Source organism: Daphnia pulex, chromosome 4 (assembly GCF_021134715.1).
Source record: "Daphnia pulex isolate KAP4 chromosome 4, ASM2113471v1".
Classification (NCBI taxonomy): domain Eukaryota; kingdom Metazoa; phylum Arthropoda; class Branchiopoda; order Diplostraca; family Daphniidae; genus Daphnia; species Daphnia pulex.
Genome location: NC_060020.1, coordinates 4746608 through 4767133, shown reverse-complemented (window position 1 = coordinate 4767133; position 20526 = coordinate 4746608). Strand labels below are relative to the sequence as shown.

General features: G+C 43.7%; 1 protein-coding gene across 9 annotated transcripts; it reads right to left on the bottom strand.

Annotated features, from left to right (window-relative positions):
* Positions 1 to 235: 235 nt before the first annotated feature.
* LOC124193104 (pleckstrin homology-like domain family B member 1) lies at positions 236 to 19543 on the bottom strand. 9 transcript variants are annotated; one of them, XR_006874043.1, is made up of 23 exons: positions 19170 to 19543; positions 14095 to 14451; positions 12389 to 12577; positions 9796 to 9975; positions 9085 to 9599; positions 8759 to 9000; positions 7767 to 8127; positions 7587 to 7706; positions 7233 to 7432; positions 7062 to 7164; positions 6761 to 6985; positions 6573 to 6683; positions 5824 to 6224; positions 5634 to 5733; positions 4105 to 4218; positions 3742 to 4032; positions 2977 to 3675; positions 2188 to 2910; positions 2004 to 2079; positions 1822 to 1935; positions 1175 to 1759; positions 976 to 1114; positions 236 to 760 (listed from the first exon to the last, which is right to left on the bottom strand). XR_006874043.1 is itself a non-coding variant. In XM_046586763.1 (17 exons), exons 2-17 carry the CDS (start codon positions 14429 to 14431, stop codon positions 3493 to 3495), a joined length of 3672 nt encoding a protein of 1223 aa, XP_046442719.1. In that variant the 5' UTR covers positions 14432 to 14451; positions 19170 to 19474; the 3' UTR covers positions 2969 to 3492. The 9 variants fall into 9 exon arrangements, 1 of the variants encoding a protein (XP_046442719.1); XR_006874044.1 differs by lacking the exons at positions 12389 to 12577; positions 14095 to 14451; positions 19170 to 19543 and adding an exon at positions 11160 to 11494; XR_006874041.1 differs by lacking the exons at positions 236 to 760; positions 976 to 1114 and having other exon boundaries at positions 1757 to 1935; positions 2004 to 2101; positions 19170 to 19474.
* Positions 19544 to 20526: the final 983 nt, after the last annotated feature.

Genomic DNA, 20526 nt, shown 5'->3' with positions numbered 1-20526 from the left:
AAATAATTGATCTTGTAAAATACAACAATAAAAATTCAAACTTTACACTTTAATATATCAAACTCATTTTAAAATTTATTTCTATCATTAAAATTCAAAGTCCAACAAACAAATTTCATTGAAAATTCACAGTTCACACCACCTATTATTTCTGCCAAGTCCAGACTTTTGTTTTTGAAAAAAAATTTAAAAAAATTCCCCTTACACAGAATTCTTAAAAATTTTTCGCGAAAAATGTTATTCGAAAATTTTATTATACACAAAGTTTATTCATAATCAAAGTTTATACAAAATTTATATTTGAATTCATATTTTTCCTGTGGCCCCCAGGGGGGGGGGGCCTGTCGCTTTCTCTACCGCGATAATAATATGATGCAAGTTATATGCAAATTATTATTTGTTTGGCGCAGAAAGCTTGTTTTATCTAGCAGTTCTCAACTGTGTCAAACCTGACATTGATCAGGTTGCCTCAGTCGTATACTGCATGATTGAATGAAAACTCAAAAGACGACAGATCAAACTATTTGAAGTCACAACACAAAATACTGGCAGGCAAACAACAACACAAAAATTTTCAAGTCAGGAAGCCAGATGGAACAGCTCAGCTACAACAGCACAGCAATTTCAGGTCCAACACAGCTACTTCTGGATCACACTGCAACCTCATGCTGCATACAACGGTTCAATCAGTCTTCGGTACACCTTTCCCCATTTGGCTGCAACAAGGTAACCAACAGCGATAAGGAAGTGTTTGTTATACCTATTTAAGAAAAGAAAATTATTTTCGAGAAACACAACTGTGTACACACTCATTATAACAGAAGAATACAAAGAGTAACAGAAAACTACGCAGTAAACAAAATAACTTTGATGTGTGATTCAAAATTTCTATCGTAGCAGAGCAAATTGGTCTACTCTCTAGTCATGTTAACTAAATCTGTAGTACTTTGCAAGACATTTGATCAAAATAATTACTTTTTTACTGTTGCATGGGATGAGACGTACGCCTAAGAACAGGCAGCGACACACGAGGCACGCCATTTCGGCAATGTACAGGCACTTCCCAAGTCTGAGTTGAATGGTTTGGCAAAGTGGTTTCTACATGCTAAATCACCTGTAAATTTATACATCAACATTTTTAATTCAATAACAATAGGAACTTAACAATGAATACCTTTTAATTTTCATCGTGAGACACGTCACGACCAACAACCCATCTCTACTGCGTCTTGAAACAAAATGGCCGCTGTGCGTCACTGCTAAAGACACTCGCGCTACCTGGTGGACATCATTTCAGCCACTATTGACAGCCACCTATTGACAGTCATTAGATTCCTGTTCAATGACTGAACGCAACGGCTGGATTGCTTGCTTCCAGACAGCACGCAGCAGCTCAATTGAATTCGACATGTCTTTCGGCTTTCACTAGCTGACACGAAATGAATCAAATGAGCATGAACACCAGATTACTCTAACAGCTTTCCCTATGACACAAATACACACAGTTTTTAATCACTGAAAATGATGTGAATGGTGATTGCCTACAGCCATCTTACACTGTAGCATCAATAAATTTAATGATGATCATAGCTTTAATGAATGAATTGAATATGATCTTTTTAACTGTTGTAAGGCAACAGCACCAGCAGTTAAACAACAGAAAAAACACAACAGCAGTTATCTGTGTTAGAGTATGTACAGTGAATTGAGTTCCACCTAGGCAACTAACTTAGGCATCAAACAGTTAGTCTTGTTGAATCTAAAGGAAATATGTCAATAAATATTCCAACATTCATCCAATAAACTAAAGTTAATGGCTACCTACTGCTCATGTTTAACATTCAGAAAAATACAACACATTCTTCTCTTAAGCTGCTGCAACAAACCTGAAGATTACCCTTGGCCTAGATGATACGATATTTTTCATAGCTTTCCCTATGACATAAAATACAATCTATGACATCAAATAAAATAACAGTCTAAAACCAAAAGAAGAATAATACTTGTAGGCTACATCACTGCATTATTTTTTGAAAAAAATGTTCAGAAAAACAAACATGTCCACGCTGAGGTAGTGACCTACCAAGATCAATAGAAACTGCTGATAATTAGACAAATATTTACTAAATCTGGGAACAAGTATTTAAAAAAATTGTGACAATAAGCCATTACCATATTGGTTTTTACCTGTATTAACTGGATGATGCATTCAGCAGAACGACGAGTTTAAATAAAAGATTTGGTGGTAGCGATGGTAGGCTCCTTGTATACGGAATAAATCACATCACAAAAGTAATATTTTCGTTCAATATTATGGAAACCACGATCTCAATACTAAATATTCAATAAATTGCAAGAAAAGACACAGAAACGTATGTCATAACCACTCTTTATGTCCGAAAGTCCAAAACTCCAAATGAAGAAAAGCAGACGACTAACAGAAAACATAATATAATCCCGCCATCTATTTTCGAGAAAAAAGACTTAACACTAAGCAGTATTTCCCGATGCACCTTGATACTTCATACTTGATAGTAAAAAAAGTAGTGTAGGCCTAATAAAACGGAAAAAAAACGTGCAGATACCCTTCGTAAATCGTAATTCGTATAAACTAAAAATGAGTCTTCATATACCAGTCTTTAGTGCAAAATATAACAGAAACGAAGAAGTAAAAACGTAAAGACAATCTTATAATACAACGCTTTCAATATTTTTAAATGAAAAGCAATTAATATTTATTGGAAAATTTTTTAGAAAAATACGAAGATTGTAGTGTGCTAAAATATGGCGGGTGATTTCTCCTGCACAATTTCAAACAATTTCTAATTTGGTCGATTTCTACTTTGGTCCAATCGGAATTTAACATATTTGTGTAGCATCACAAACAGCCGGTGAGCGTGACTGCTACAACTGTAAAAATAGCCAGCGTGAAATCTATTTTGAAATGGAAAAAAGAAAAGCGAAATAAAAAGAAACCTGTGTATTGAACGAGACGTGCCGTTTGTAAGCGACATTCGTTTTGTTGCTGTTTCTTCTACCGGTCAAGTAGACGACCTGACACAAGTGGGAGCCGTCACGGCCACACGCACACACACCACAAAATAAAAAAAGGAATATTAGGGCGATACATAATTAAAATAAAAAACACGAAAGATTAAAACACTCCCAAATCATAATCGACTAGGAATCCAATCAATTCCCCTCACAGACAGCAAAATAAAGTTATCTGGCTTTGTTTCGTAAAAAAACAAGATTCCAATGACGTGATTGGCTTTGCATTTTAAAAAGGCGAAATAAAAGTTAAGGGATTTCAGATGATTCCCTTATTCAAATCAACGTCAAATAGGAACATGTGTGGTTGATTTTCGTCTTCTTCATAAAATGAATACTTTTATACAACTATTGGCTTCGACGTAATTTCATCATCAATGTTTCCATTGTTTTGTGTTTTACTTTGCTCCAACAAAAACGATTGTCGTCGGAAAAACGACCTCAAACGTGAAATTGCTGATAGCCTTCAGCTCCGGTGAAGATAACATCAACCCAGATGCGCATGGCCTCAGCACTCGGAGCCATTAAATGATAGGTCCTTTCGCGCGTTTTGACGCAAAACGTCAATTTGGGATTGGGCGAACGTACCGATTGTAAGTGGTCGACGTAAACTTCTTCGATTGCCTAGAAATGAAAACAGGTTATTATGAGAAATGAGTCGGGCCTTATAAGAAAATTCAAGTGACGGACCTGGAAGTAGGCGCCACTACGCTTGCGCGTCTCGCTCTTGTCGGTAAAATAGAGAAAAGTGCGCTGCGTCCGGTCGAAGACAAACCAGCGTTTGTTCCACGTCTTGAAACGTGAGCCCATTTTGTGCAGGTAACCACGGGCTGAAGTCGAGGTAAGAGTGACGTGCGGACAGAGTTCCACCTGGTGCCCTGCCGTTTCGACATGCTGGCGTAGGTCAAAACCATCCCCGCGGACCGGCAGATAACGCGTTAGTGGCCGCTGTTGTTGTTGTTGTTGTTGGACTTGTTGTGCCTGATGACGCATACAAAACAAATCGATTCGTAAAAGTTCGTCAGGGAGCATATTGCAATAAACTTAACTTACCCTTTGTTTGTCCCTCAAACGGACTTCGCCGGGTAGTTCCTCACCGCCAAAAGAAGATGCTTCTGACAATGGCCGGCAATCTTCCAATGGCTGATGGAAGTCGTGTTGTCGTACCTATGCGATCCAAAGTATTTGTTATCACAAAAATTTCGCCCATTCTTAATAACAAACAGCGAAACAAAACAGGACATTCCAGCAGTCGATGACGCCAAAAGAATCCGGACCATGCCAAAACAAACATCAGAGTCGCAAACATTATCGGGACGTGTTGAATCCTCCCAACTTCCCTCCTCTCCCTTCCAAAAAACCAAACAAATGGACCGGAAAATCCTTAACTACGGTGTGGTAGCTACTACCTGGTATTTTAAGAACAGGACGTGATGTGAATCAGCCGGCAGCATTTTTATCCTTGGGGGGGAAGAAATCGCTAAAACGGAAATGGCGTCTATACTTTTTTTTTTTTTTTACTGGACCAGTGCGTTGGTGAACGCCAATCGGCAGACTAAAGTCACACTCTCTATTGACGAGCGATGATAAGGCTCGGCACTGTTCCTCAAATTACTCTCTACTCAGAACTGGAGGCTATCGACACCAAAGTTATACATTATTCCGCCCCACTTATTGGACTTTACTCTCACGACGGAAAATAGCAACCTCGACAAACCACATAGTCGGTGCACGCTATGCTTTCTGGTAATAGAAGAACCCCAAGCCTTTGCACAATGTCTTTCGTTTCGGAGAAACGTTACAAATAAATCGAAAAGACTTGGATCGATCAGGGATTCCTCAACATCGCTGAATAGAGCTCTATACTGGTACTGGTTTAGAGTTGGTTGAGTCCACCACTCAAATTCGATTTGATGTGACGTCAGTTCACTGGGGACTGTTATTAAAATCAAGAATGTTGTATTATACCTCTTTTGCCTGGTTGAAACTTGCCTGACGAGAATTGCTGGTTTTACGTTTAGCTCGTACGCGCATCCGCATGTAATTCATCCACATGAGCGACATGAGAGAATGCTGTTTGGTGAATTCCAATAAATTGGCAGACCACTTAAAAAGTCATCAGACAAACAACGTGGGCGGACAGGCCACATACGACACTTGAGAGACTGTCCAGAAAGAAAACCTGCGTTTTTTTTTTTTTGTTTTGTTTGTTTTAATTTTCTTTCGCCCTGTCCTTGTCGCTAGCTCAGTTAGTGGAGAAGGCCGGAATCATACTGGACAGCTCAGTGAACACTGTCTCAAGTTTTGGGGTGCCGGATAGCGCGCATTGCGACTTGCGGGTTCCGGCAAACAAACTGAAATGGGCTCGGATCGGGCAGGGACTTTAACTCTTCGTTATAAATAGACGGGCAAGGAAAGGAACGACCACCCTGAGTAGATTCGCAGTTTCCTTCTCTTTTTTTTCCCCTTATTTTGTGTTGGTTACCCAACGTTCCAGTTAAAACCATGTCATTCATCAAGCTTGGTTGCTCTTGGCGACGGAAACTACCGGAAAAAATAATGATTTTATTTCCACCAATTACCTTGACCTCCAAGATGCTGGTGATGGAAGCGCTCGGTGCCGACGCAGTGCTGCCGTTGCTGCCACGATCAGGACCGCCCGGTTTAGCTGGAACGTCATCGCTACATTCGTAAAAGGAGGAGAGGAAAAAAAATGGGAATGGAACGGTTAAGAGATGAAACTGTTGATGGAGTACATATGCATCAATCAACCTCTCGGTGGGGGCGTCGCTTCCCGTCAAACTTGAACGAGATTCTTCACTACTTCCAACACTGTTCAGACTGTGGCAGTTGACTTCTCGATCGACCGGCTGCTGTTGCTGCTCCACTGATCTCCTTTCTTCCCACTGGGCTCGCACCTGGTCTTGAACGCGTCGTTTAAGCTCGGCTACTTTCTTTCGTTCGTATTCCAGCACTTGGGCGCCTTGCTGGACAAGGATCAGTTGACGATTACGTTCAATCTCCATCAATGTCGCCGTCGCCTTGCGACTCTGATCGTCTGTGTTGTTCAGCGCCCGGTTCTGGCTAGCAATTCGTTCGATTCGATCCAAATCCTCTTGAGAGTGGCCCATTTGCCGTAGTTCTTGTAGCCTTTGCTCGATATCCGTCACACTCTACGATCGAAAGCAATAAAAAAAGAAAACAAAAGTTTACTTTGTGCGGCTAGAGGTCATGACCCTATAAATAACATCCATTTTGACCGGTGGCGGTAACAAAACTATATCCAATGTGGGCTCGATTCATCACACTTCCAAGAATAGGACAACAATGCGCGAGAAAGGAAAATGGCACTAAAAGTTGCCCGCTAGGACCGCCTATTCATTCCGAGTGTGGTTGCACACACCACAAGCTACTTAACCGCAGAAAATTATTAGAGATTTCTCTTTTGCATGATTGGCCTGTCCGGCTCAGTAGTTAATTTGACCACATTTCTCTCAGCGAAAATGAAATATTGAGTTCACCTCTTCAGTGTCAGACGAAGCTTCGGCTCCATTGTCGTAATGCCCACCGGCCAGTCCGGCTCTAAACAGCTGTTCCAGCTTACTTTGCAACGCTACTAATTTTGATTTTTCCTGCATTAATAAAAACAAAAAGGACATGAGTACAATGTAAAAATATAAGCAAAAAGAAACTCGCTGTAATATTTAACCTCTTCAATTTGTTGAAACAATTCTTTCCGCTTATTGGCTAACTCTTGTGCTTCGCTCCGGGCCGAGTCCGACGCCTGTCGTTGCTGCTGCTCCACTTCCCTTAGCTGCTGTCGTCGTTGAAGCAGACGCAGTTCAACGCCGGCCATTTCTTTGTGCAATTCTTCGCGTTCAGCTTCCCGATGAGCCACGCCTTCCATCAGTCGGAATTCTAGATCCTCGAACGACTAAAAAACAAATAGATGGGTTATTCAGTTGATCACTGTAGTAATGGTAATTAAGTCAAATGGATTCAATGTTAACCTTCCGCTCCGTGTCAAGTAGCTCGTGTTGGAATTTTATTTTTTCCAACAAAGCTGTCTCTTCGTCCGTTGACCCACTGAATGCATCACATTCTTCTTCCAATCTGCCAAATAAAAATGTGAAGAATAAATTTCCTCTCAACGAGTAATATAACGGAAATGCACAAATTACTGGTTTAATTCTAGCTCAATGGCTTCCATTTTGGATTTGGAAGTTTGGATTTTGGCGCCTTCCTCGAATCTGAACTCATCCAATTCGGCAGCCAACTTTTGGTCCTTCTGTTCCAGCTGTTCAATCCATTTCTCGTCCTGTAGAATCTTTTCCAGTTGCGCCGTCAACTCTCCTTGCAGCAGGGCGCGCTCCATTTCGGCCTGTATCACGAACCGCACAGAAACAAATGGCAAGTTTTTGTTTTTAATTACATGTACACAAGTCTTATCTCTTATAGCACGCAGGTGAGCCGGCTATCATTTCTCCACATTAGATAAGATAAGAAAAAAAGCGAACAAAAGAAGTATTTGTTACCTCTCGAATGGCTTCGTCAATTTGATGCTCGACGTCCGTGACGTGATTCTTCAAAGCCGAAATGATGCACATGATTTGCTGGCATTCTTTCTCCAAGCGACCAGCTTCCCTCTTGGCCACCTAAAAAACATTTTGTCAATTTATCACTCCATTTGCAGTGAGCTACACAACTGGAAATACCTCGGCCGCAACACCGGAGGTGATGAGCTGGTAAGTATGCTGGTTGGTTGACAGGCTTTCGGGACTATCTTCTTTATTCTTGCCAACTGTTGTGCGGATGCGCGTTCGTGGACTCTGCGGCATACAGACGTTTTCGTACGGACTCTTGCAGCTGACCGCCAGATCAGCCGCCACCGTCTGTTGTTGATGGTTCGAAAGAGATGGACTGGCTGGCACAGAATTCGGTGTGGGGTCAAAGGTAAAAATGCCACTCAATTCGTCTTCGGATGTGTTCAAATTGCGTCCGGCTGAGGTGGTGCCATTGGGCGACTGAACCGATCGTCTCGTTTCATTACGTGGCAGTGAACCGTTAGTCTTAATCCTGGAAAAAACAAAAACAGGAACGAAAAGCAATGAAAAAAAAAATGAAAAATGAAGTTCATAAAAATGACAAACGCGTACACACACACACTCACAAACTGCCAAATACGCACGGACCTGTTAATCACCATTTCCTCGTCACGGCCCGCCGAACCATAACTGACCAACACGGACGGGAAATATTAGATATATATTACGTGAGTTGAATAGTTCAACAGCATTGATAATGCTCTTGCCGTCTTTATCGAATTTTCGGTTACGGTGCCGAACCGAACTCGGTTTTTTTTTCTGTCATGAAAATGTCTTGGCGTTAAAAGCTATCACGGCATCGCCATGTAAGGGAGGACGTCATTCATCTAATGGCCCGAGTGGAGTGGACTGGAGAATTCAGCTCGTCAGCCCTTAAGGGTGAAATCGTTCTGTCCAGGCTGTTGACACTAGGGGCTAGACACCAAACAAATGGCTGCACAATGGAAGCGGAAGGGCGTTTGTTGAATTCCCAGCCAATCATTAACATTGGTTCCACGCTCAACCCATTTCATATTTACCTTTTATTTCTTTTTCCATCTTTCTTTTTTTTTCTTTTCCTTTACCTTTTTCTTTTTTTTTAATTTAAATTTTGGATTTCTCACCTGTTTGGGTGGAGACTATGCCCAGGTGATGGCGGAGGTTTGCCGGACGCTGCCGAATGGCTCAGCTGTTTGCTGTAGGAGGGACTGTCGGGCCGAGTGTCGGAAAGGGTGAAGGCGTCGCGGGAATGTCGCTGCTCATCATCGATTTGCCTTTGGTACTCGGCGCACATTTGTAAAATCTCGTCAAGCCGAGCGCGTTCCTCCCTTTCTTGCTCTTGTTCTTTCACACGATCTTCTTGAGCCTGGAAATTGCCCACACAAAATTTTGTTGGATTTTTTACATTTCCATTCCGGTGTTGATGATTTCAGCGAGTTCAAAAACGAACCTTGCGGCGACGTTCCTCCAGTTGTTCTTCGCAGGCGGCCAGAGCTTCGAGACTTCGTTCTTGCCTCAAAATTGGCTTGGGCTGCTGTTGTTGTTGTTGCTGCTGCTGCTGCAAGTTTAAACTGTGACTGGCACCGACGGAATGCGACCTCTTGTGTGCACTGTGAGCCTCTGCAGATGTCGGGTTGCACGTAGGGACGGCCGTCGGTGTAGCAGAGCGGCCGCGCAGGCCCAGAACGGCACTCGCCGGTAATGAGACGGTCGACGAATTGGGCAGGAAGACTTTAGGCGAGGCGGAATGCCACCTGGACTGCTGCTGCGGTGAGGTTGGAACGGACACTTCGTAGTCGTCGTCGTCGTCGTGATCGAAATGCGACAACATCCGCGGATGCAGGTACTCGCCGATGTATTGTGGACTACTGCTGCGCACCGGCTGGAAAGCGCTATTGCCATTACTGTGCGGATGGTGATGGCCATTCAAGCCAGGCATGTGGAAATACTCCGGGTTGTCCATGCCTTTTTTGGGGAGGAAGAATAGAATTTTAAGTAAGTTACAAAAGCGGAGGGGAAAAAATAGACATTAGAGAAATGAATCGACACTTTTCACGGGAAAAAGAAAATAAGGCGGAGAAGAGCGCAGGCAGCACACGGCGAAGAAACATTTATATCTGCCGACATGTGCAAGAAAGTTCACAAGAACTAAACAACATACCCGGAGGCTCAGGGGAAGCTGCTGATGGCGCACTGGTGATGCCAGAAATTGACGAAGCATTGGCGAAATTCATGGGCACGGATGAAATCCGCGCGTTCGGCAGGATCGTCTTCATCCGTTCGGCCTCTTCCGGATGATTGAAGCGAAAATAATTCGATCTCCCGACACAAATCATAGAACCTGAAACAGAACGAAATGCGAAGAAAACGTTGAACGAAAATGTTGAGAAAGAGACTGACACATCGGGGGGAAAACAGACAGTTGAAACCGGTCATAAGTCCCAACTCCATAAACCCTTCCGGGCCACACAACCACTTGTAAGGAGATGGGCAGAAAACAAAATTTCAGAGTAGGGTCAGGCGACCCCCCGTCTTTCGCCCCATTCTGAGGAGGCAATCCGTCCACCTTATCTGGATCTATCCGTGCTCAGGTCCCAACCATGGGGGAGGGAGAGAGGGACCAGTTATGCAAAGTAGTGCGTGACTTGTTATGGTCACACAAGATGCCGACTGCTTGGCCACGGCAATAACAACGCACACACCACCACCGCTAGTGGCCCGTCAATGTCTTTTCTCCTATTGCTCGCTGCTCTCTCTCTCTTTCTCTTTTTGAGGACGAAATGACCGCGTCGGTTTATTTTCGAACCGTTAAAAAAAAAACTTTGAAAGAAAAGGAGGCCATGGGTGGAGAGAAAATGAACAAGATGAAAGTATTTTCTATTTGGTTGGGGGGTTGCTGCTCCTGCTGCCGTTGCTGCTGTTGTTATTGTTGGGAGGAGGCTCAGGAAGCTTCTCTTTAAATGGAGATGGGGATGTATCACGTTATCCGATGTTGATGAGTGTGTTTCACGGTCGGTCGGGCGCGCCTCTCTCTCTCATTCTTCTTTCTGTCTTTCTCTTTCTATCTTCTTTCAAAAGTCCTCCATTGTTTTATCTGTCTATTCTTTTACTGCTTTCTGTTTGATGATGAAGTGCTGCTTTTGGAACATGTTTCTCACTCCTTTCTTTATTTATAAACATCAAAAGGCCTAAGGCAGGTCTAGATCATGGAGAAAATGGATTTGGGAGCAGTATGGGATGGTTATCTACCAGAGAGAGACGGAGAATGTGAAGGCCAGATTTGGATAAACAAAAGGATAAGAAGTCATGTTCAATCTCCCCTACAAAAGGTCAGAGAGAAACGGTCCATGTGTCAATGTCCACACGAGTTACACCACCTGCAGGAATGTTGTGTCTGAAAAAAATCTGCCAGCCAGCAAGGAAACGGAGGAAACAAGTAGCACACCGAAATCCATAAAAAGAAGGGAGTCAACCTAGGACAATGGGGAAATCGGGTGAAAAGAATGTGACTTGTAGATTGCATACCATCACAAACTAGGACGCACACATGGCGATGCTATCCCTCCTACGAGAAGGTTTTCTCTGAAACAGTTTCACTCGTTCTTCACGGTTTGGTGCTGGCACGGAAAGCAGTCCAGCCACATTCACATCACATTAGCGACACAAGAAAGAAAGGAACCAGCAACAACGAGACAGACGATGTCATTCGACTTTTAAAAGCTCTCCCAGACACAGATATGGACACACGCTGAGACGATGGTCGCTTGCTGCTGGTGAAACACACTGGCCACAAAGCAACAAGCCGCTTCACTGTTATAACACAACGCGAAACGAAAAGGAACTCTTGACAGTTGTCTTGTGTGTACGAGCGTGGGCAAAAAAAAAATGTGTCAAGTCAACGCCATCTAGCGACCTTTTCGTTCAACTTTTTCAAACAAAAAACAACAACCCAAACACAAAAAAAATGCGTTGGAAAACGCAGCAGGTGGTTGATGATTTCTCTTCTTCTATTTCATCCCATTCTTTTTCCGTTTCCTTTTTGGTTGGATCCTAACGAAAATAAACAACAATAGAGCTGATCGGCTGATTGTTTTTTCCTTTTTTCTACCCGTTTGACAATCTTTGTCTTGCCACCGACCAACCCGCTGCCGTTGTACCGCTTCATTAACGACATTCTACGGACTCGACGCACACAATTGCTGGTTTACTAATGAAAACAAAAGTGTGAATTTGGGTTTTTCTTCTTACTGTTATGTTGTTGGCGCTGTTGTTTTTCTATTTTTATTTTTTTCTCTCTCAATCGACACCCTTTTGCTTATTTTCAATAGAATATTTCGGTCTGTACTGTTTCTGCTTTTGCTTTTACACCCAAAAAAGCGCTGATTAAATCAAACGCCCTTTCGATTTCAAGCCGTGGTTGGTTTTGGACTGTTCCCAGCAATTGTTCCCACTCTAATGAAATAACAAATCCATTTCCACGTTATTCGAACCAACAAAATTTCAGTTTTTTTTGTTGTTTTTTAAATGGAAAAGAAACCGAAAACAAAAAGAACTTAAAAAAACAACATTGTTTTCATATTGACGTAGCGGGGCGTCAATACAATAACGGCCGATGTTATCAAGCAGGTCTCTTATAAAAGGCCTCACCCATTGCCGGTTTGGGGAATGAAGTCTTCCGACCGGTTCGATTGAACGCCACGCTATTGTATGCATCCCAAACGGTGGGGTTCGAAATCTTTCTGAATATTTTTTACCTTGAGTTAGACGAATAGGCGTAGCGACGGGCAGTCCGTCCACAGAAGTCATCTCGCCAAGCGGATAGAGACTGACGGTGCCGTTGATATTTTCAATGTAGCAGTGAATTGGTTCGACGCCAGTCCCTTGGACGTGAACGTCCGGTTGGCGCTGGACGTAGCTCCCACCGCAGCCCATCAGTATCCGACCTTGGGAAATATAAAATAGCATCCGAAAACAATTGGATATATAAATAAATGCCGGGCAAAAACGGGTTATAGTTGCCGAGCAGAAAGAGAGAGAGAGAGAGTAATATTATGGCGAGTCATCGGGGCGTTGCGTATAAAGCGTTTGCTAATGAGTCAAGGGTGGGGCGCATCCCATATCTCTTATATATATGACGATATTCCATCTTTCTTTCTTTTTTTTTCCCGAATCTCCCGTCATATTGGAAAGCGTCGAGATAGGAAAGGAGAGAATGGAAGGATGAGTCAGGTGATGGATCTCTCTCGTGAATTCCGATGTAAAGACGCTCACGCTATTCACAGACGAGCCGGGGAGACCTCGAATGAAAAACCCCCTACGAGTTACCAACAAATCGCAGCATCAAACCTCCTCCGCCTCTTATAAGGGTAAAAACGATTCGTTTTCCCCTTTAAAAAACAAAATTTGAAAAGGGGAAGAAAGCTGAGCCTATCCGATTTCTTCCCCGTATACCTTATATTCCAAGTTTCTCAAATTCTCTTCAAACTGTTTCCTCTAACCTCTTTTCTCCCCCCCCCCCCCTTCTGCGGCTGGATCTCATCATCATGACGCCCATGAAACGGCCGTATCAAAACTATCAAAAGAGTCCCGTTTGAAAAAGACTAAAGCAGCCAAAAAGACCGGGTCATCAGATGGGTGGAGGGAATATGTATATGTACATGTGAGGGGATGAGCGATCGATAGTTTCCCCGCTGGCCATAGGCGGCGGCTTTTGATATTGTAGACTAAGAAAGAAAGAGGAAGAAAAAAACCCGGCATTTATTTTTATTGCCACCTTACAAGTTACAAGCTCCAACGATTGCTCCAATGTTGATGCGAGGGGAAATTTATTTGAATTTGAGAGCCTGCCGCGCGATGAAGCGAGCGAAAGAAATTCGAAAGAAATTCGAATCATTCCACTCGTCGTTTTGTTAATAGATACCATTGCTGCTGCCTAATTTAGTAATTTGGGAGAGATCCACTTCTATCTCGATTTCACTTTAACACATTGGTCATTCACAGGCCATCCAACTTTCGGTTTCACTTTGGCCAGCCGCTCCTGCGCCATTGTCTATCCAATATCTCGCACGCGTATCAAATGCGTTTGGAGAATGTCACTAGAAAGTCAGCTGATTCCGCGGCCAATCATGGGAAAACAATCAAGAAAAGAAAAGAAAAAATACGCAATCGTTGATAAAAAGAACACGACTGGATATCCGTCGGACCGAAGGGAAATGTCCGTCACATTCTAAGTGAGGCAGGAAAAAAAAACTTTAGCCACAAAATTGAAATCAAGCGCACCAATTATTCCTTTCTCTCGCTCTCTCTCTCGCTCTGTCTGGTTGACTATTAATTCCACTTGATTTCCAATTGGCGAAAATCCTTGGGGGAAAATGGGCAATACTGGAAGCTGTCTGTACACGACGACACACTCGGTATAGAGGAAAACGACTATAGTTAGTTCTAAAGAACTAATAATTACCTTCTGGCAAGTGAATGAGGGTGATGTTGGTGCTGAGCCGACCGCTGCCTAAACTGACGAGATGCGGACCACAATCGGCCGTCCGCACTTTTAGGGCGTTGTGGCCTTGTTCGCAGACCTCGACGCCGGGCGATGGAGAATGGTGTCGAGAATAAGCCGCATTGACGGGCCGATAATGAGGATCTGGCGGTGGGGTCCACTGCTGCGGTGGCTGCTGTTGCTGCTGCTGCCAGTAAGGTCTCGAGTCTCCATCCAAGCTGCTAACATTGACCAATTGCTGGTGGTGGTGATGGTTCGCATTGAGCCAAGCCCGTTTGACAGCCGCTGTAGCCATCATCTTGTCGTCTCTGGCACCTCCTATTGTTTACACAACAAACGTCATTTTCATTTCATTTTTTAAATTTTCAATGGGGTTTTGTTCTTTTCGAATCGACGTGCCCAACTGGGCTAGTGTGGTAGACATTTTATTTATATTTCATTCAGATTTTTGTTTGGCACTTGTCACGGTCGAATCGTCTAAACAGAAACGGACGGAAAAATCGGAGGGAAGATGAAAGAATTATGAGAAAGTCAAAACAGATGGAGGGCAGCGCACACAACAACAACAACAACAGCGTCAGACGCCAACATCAGAAACCACTCAAAGCGGGACTGACGTAGACGTTGTTGGGTGGACGCCTATCGTGACAGCAACAAGCAGCAACAAACGAACAACCCAGAAAGAAAGAAAAAAACACATAACAACACATAACCTTATACAGACACAGAAAATATGTATATGCACCGTTATGCACACACACACACACAGTGAGTCTATATTTATAGTTATGGCGGCAGCATCAGCAGCTCTATAGAAAGCTGGTGGTACTGCTGCTGCTGCTGCTGTGTTTTTGATCAATGATGAATTTCTGAAGGATGATGGGAATACCATACAAGTCCATGCTCGGATGCGTTCCTCACACTTTGTCTATGTGATGGACTGGCTTTTCCATCTTGCCCAGTTCGAATTTCCCTTTTTTTCTTTTTTCCTTTTTTAGTACGTAGTTGTCTTCCAAGGGGGGGGGAGTGGTTGTTTTTTGTCAATCTATTTATTTCGAATGAGAAATGGTGTGTGCACAACGCATTAAGATTGATGACGATGTTGTATAGCCCCCGCGATGAAATGCGACAAAAGAAAAGAAAATCCCGTCTGCTGCTGTACCGCATGTGCTGATAACTGCTGCACACAGTTGCAGCTTGTAACGTGTACAAGTCTAGTGAGAGCTATAATTATAACTAGCGCAACTTCGTGCGTGCCCTGCAAGAGAGAGAGAGTGTAACATACTCGAGATCCGATTGTTCTGTGTAGTAAATAAAGTGCTGCCGGGAGAAACTCTCGTCGGTGATCATCCTCAAATCCCACGCTCGTTCGCCCGTTCTTTTTTTTCCAACAGCGCAAGAAAGAAGAAGAAGAGAGAAGAAGAAAAAAGAAAACTCGACCAAATTCCCGCTATATTATTATTACATATTGTGCCTTTTTTTTTATTCAACAGCAACTTTCCCGGCAGAGTATTTTAACGTCGTGACGACGCGACTCAATAAAGATAAAATGGAATTTTTTTCCAACGTTCGTTCGTTCGTTTCCCGGCAACAGTCAACAATTCAAACTGAAATTTGTATATTCTATTTTGTCTTATCTTCTTCGCCCCCCCCCCCTTCCCTCGACGTGAAATCAAAATGGTGGCGATGGTTACTCGGCACGTGAAGTTTGGATGAATGCAACACTCTCGTCGACATTCCGCATACACATCCAAGAGAGGAGCAAAAAGAGAACGAAATAGAGAGAGCCTATATCATGACTGATAAGGCTGCTGTGCTCTCGACGTTCTTCACTCTTCGCCTATCTTCCCGACTCTCTTGACGGCCTCTCATCCCGCACTCTCACTTTGTTAGTTGCGCCCAGGTTGGAATACAAGACGAAAGGTTCCCTCCTTTTCGGTCGGCATATGGCCGGGTGGTATCGTGTTTCCACACTCTGACTCTATACAGCCCCCGCGATTTTGGAGGACGTACTGCTGCTGCCGACCCCTGAGCCCTGCATCACGCTATATAGATCCCTCGGTCGTGCTGAAAGAGAATTTCGGCGTGATGACGTCACCTAGTTAAATGCCAGAGCTAGCGAGGTTAGACTGTGCAGGACGGCGGATATGCCGGTCGTTGCTGGTTGATGGTAACAGATGGGAATTTGAAGGGAATTGATAGGTTTCAAGCCACGCTGTGTTATATTGACGCGATGACGGAATCTTAGTTGGGGTCCTCATCATTTCCTTCTTTTTCTCTCCTTTTTCTCTTTTTTGATGTTCGTGTTTATTATGAAAAGAGGCAAACAAAAAAGGAAATAAGAAAAAAACGACAAAAAAACAACAACAGCAATCGATTAGGGTCAACAGTCGGAACTCGGAAGACCGTGAAGAATTGGGAAGCCCGATGATAATGTGTGGGTTAAAATAAGGAGAAAAAGGAAAAAAAAAAAAGGGAAAATATCAGTCGTGATAATTTTATACATAACCAAAAGGCAAATGTTTAAGCTCTATTCATATCCTGATAGGCTAATATCTAAAATACCTAGAGGGCCTTATTCTCCGATTAACTTGTATATTATACCACTCTGATAATAAACATGTATATAGAGTCGACCACTCTCCTATCAAAGGCCTCTGGCCACACAGATACCACACCTTCTTTTTTTTTTTAGCCTATACTCATCGTGACGGAATGTCGTTTTCCAATATTCAAATGCCCAGCAATGCTGCTGATGCCCAGCCCTGTGCGAGACTGTATGCCCTTCAGCCCGTCCGCGATTGAGAATTTATATGTGTCGATTACGGCACGATTTCCCCTCCCCGACTTTTGTCTGGCCCTGCAATCAAATGGCGCGCTTGACAGGCTATTTCAAATGAAATATACAACATCTTGATATTTGTATTATTTCAGTTGGAATCTACCAAGTTCGTGAAATTGAGAACGCCGAATATTCACGATAGCATTAGTAACAAAGCGTGCTGTCTGTAGGTAGTAGTCGGACCACTCCCGTTCGCATGTCGTTTCTCCTTTATATTACAATTTCCTTGGACGATGATTCACCAGGAGTTCCGCCCATAGCCAGACCAGCCGACCCGTTCGTCATGCACCGCACGGAATACTACCCACGTTGCAACCGCCCCGTAGCCAAATAAGTTTACACCGGTGAGTACACATGCATACGTGCAGTATAGTAAATTTAGATATTCCTTGGAGAGAGGATCGCGCATTTGGTGTAGTATAAAGGGGCTGAAACCGGAGCGACGGATTGAATTTCCACAATCCCGGCGATGATGGCCTTCTCAGTAGTGGGTACTACAGTAAAAATAAGAGGGGGAATTTTATAGTGTAGCCCACGCATAACTACATAATAGGAACTATCGCCGAAGAGCAACAAGCTTTTTTTTTTCTTATTCGAAACGAGGACTGTGGCTGTAAATAAAAGGGCGTAAAAAGATGGTGATGAAAGCGAGGGGAAGAAATAGGGCGTGACGAACCATTGAATCACAACAACAGCCCAGGCTGGCTGGCTACACAACACAACACACACGTCCAGGAACTGCTGCGCTGGCCGCCTTGGGACTTATTCGGGGCGAGATTTTGCACCAGCACGAACCCGAATAATACATCAACGATTAAATGGCATCGGGCGGCCAGGTCCGATATTCGAGCAGTCAAGTTTCCATTCGTCTTCTCACGCGTTTCGAATGATATGCACAGACTTCTTTCTTTCTTTTTCTTGTTCTTTTTTTCTTTTATTTACGCCTGAATGAAGGGCGGTAACGAAATAGCGAATCCAACAACCCAAAGAAAGAAGAAGAAGAATAGGATGGAGAGCACAACAACTCTTAAGCCGAGGCCTCTCAATGTGCATAAGCAACAACTACAAGACCTTTTCAGGAAAAAGAAAAAGGAGACCCCCATTTACTTTGCCCTTTTAGAGAGAAAATCGTGGGGCATAGGAGACGATGGTCGTCGTCGTCATCAAATTTCCATACGAACCGTATCGACAAATCGTCTCTACGCGCCACCACCATCTCACTTGGCATTTCGGTTGATTCTGTTGTTGTTGTCGGCCTCTCCATACGTCGGGCGACTGCGGCACTTGTTCACTCTGCCTTCAAAAAAACGCCGTCGCTAGTTTCACGTCTAGTACGCTGCATATATGTATATTATATCTACTACATTTTCTATATGGAAAAAGATTCTGACCGCTATAGCGCACGGCCGCGGTTTCATCTTTACTTGATTTATGATGATGTATTCAAGATGAAACGGGCGACTGTACGGCTGATGAATAGAGGAAAGAATTGTCGGTCGCCACATAACATTTGATACGCTGCATAACACAGAGTGAACACACACACAACATGTATCTGAATATCTCAATCCAAGTTTTGTTTTCTTTCGAAAAATGAGCGCGAAACGCGCGTCTCCGTTCAAATATTGGCTCCGCTATGGCCGGGAAAATGTCATGGTGGGCGGACGTCGCTATAGCACATCATTTCAATGTGATGATTCCGGTTGGACCCTGTGTGTGTGCTGGCGTGCGTAGGAGGATTGATATTATTATACGCTTTTGTTCCAGCGCAGACGTCGAGTATATGGGCAAGTTTTCGTGGCAAACTCCCAAAATCACTCGGCAGCTTCTTATGAGCCATATCTCGGAGCATATAATATACGAAGCGGCCATTATACCAGTTGTTATTTTAGTCAGAAATATATAATGTCGAGTATGCCATCATCATCATCATCCCAATAAGAATCAGCCAGCCTATAACAAAATAATCGATATGATTGGAAAAGGATTGCTGCTGGCAGAGTCTATAATTTTAATAACGAGCTCACTATTCGTCAGCTGAGATTCATTATATATTTAGAAGTCGTTAAGCCGCAAAAGTGTCAAAACTCGTTAGGCTCTTTCAGAACGAACCGCAACACACACACGCAGCCCACCAAACAAAGTTTGTATCGTTATCTCATTCTTTCATCACGAAATCAGTGCTGCCATTTACCTTAATTAAGTTTCGCCGAGTATAGGAAATGGAAGGGCCGGTGTATCTAATCAGCGGTCGGCGAAAAAATCCGATCGGCGTGCCTATTGTCGGCGTTCCGCACAGCACAGGGCACAGCAGCACTCACGCAACAGCGAATTGCATAAGTGAGGCATTAGGAGCCAACGAGAAATTCTAGGCAAAAGTCGCTGCTGCTATGGGTATCTATTAGAAGGCCAAAACGTAAAATCGAATCAAGTTCACTGATTCGACTAGTAGGCAGCTACTACACCGTGTGGGAGAAACTGATCGACTGATGTTGGGTCTGGAACTCTCGGTCGGTTTGCATGGCGCTCCGTTTTCCTCTGTCTGGTTTGTAGCTGCCGAGAAAAGAGTCGACGAGGACGGGAGAGAAAACCAAAAGGGAGGCTCCGTTGGAGGAGTAGTAGTACGCAGTATCGGGCGAATGGGAGGGCTTCGTCGTCCTACCCCACTCTACATACGCTGGGTGAGGGAGAGAAAAGAAAAAAGAGAAAAAATAAAAGAGAAAATAAGAAAAAAAAGGAGAAATAACTATAGGCTTGGCACCGGTCCATAACCGTTTTCATCCGTAATACGAAACTCGCAATAGACTCGACAGTCGGTCCATTTCAGGAACAACAACAACACGACAACGTTGGCGTCCTCTCTATATTGTAGTTCCCTCCAATTTAGCCACGTCGAACTTTGTGTGTGTGTGTCTAGTCGGGCGACATCCTGCCAAAGTTCATTGGATGAAAATGGCAATCGTGGCAATCTATTTGGTCGCCTGGTGAAATATGTTTGGAAACGACCGCCGAATGAATCAAGATCAACATCTGAACATTTCAGAATAGTTACAGACGAGCATTGGAGAGGCTTAGAACTTGTCTTGTGTGTAGCCTACAAGGGTCTATATGTCTGTAGAACAGATAAACAGGGTTTGTCGAGAGGAAACTTCAACACGTCGGATAGAAAAGAAAGGGGAGAGAGAAATAGACGGGCGGATGTGTGTATATTTTTGTGAGCGTATACCATATAGACTGTGCTGGACGACGACGACTAAAGCTTGTTGGAGCGCACAGCACACACACGGGCCGCGGTAAAATACAACGCAGATGGCCCGGCTGTTATTATTCAAGCTTGGGTAGTCCCTTTTTGCTTATTTCGGAAGCCGGTTGAGCGGTTGCTATGACAACCAGGGTGAAATCCATGCTGGATCCACGGTTGAGCTGTGTACAGCCCTAGCGCGGGCCACTCTCGGTTTCTTTTCCGGCGCGGCCTCTATATCTCTAATATGGTTTCCTCATCTATTTTCTGTTCGGCCCCTTCCAGCCAACGGACAGCATCATCATCCAAG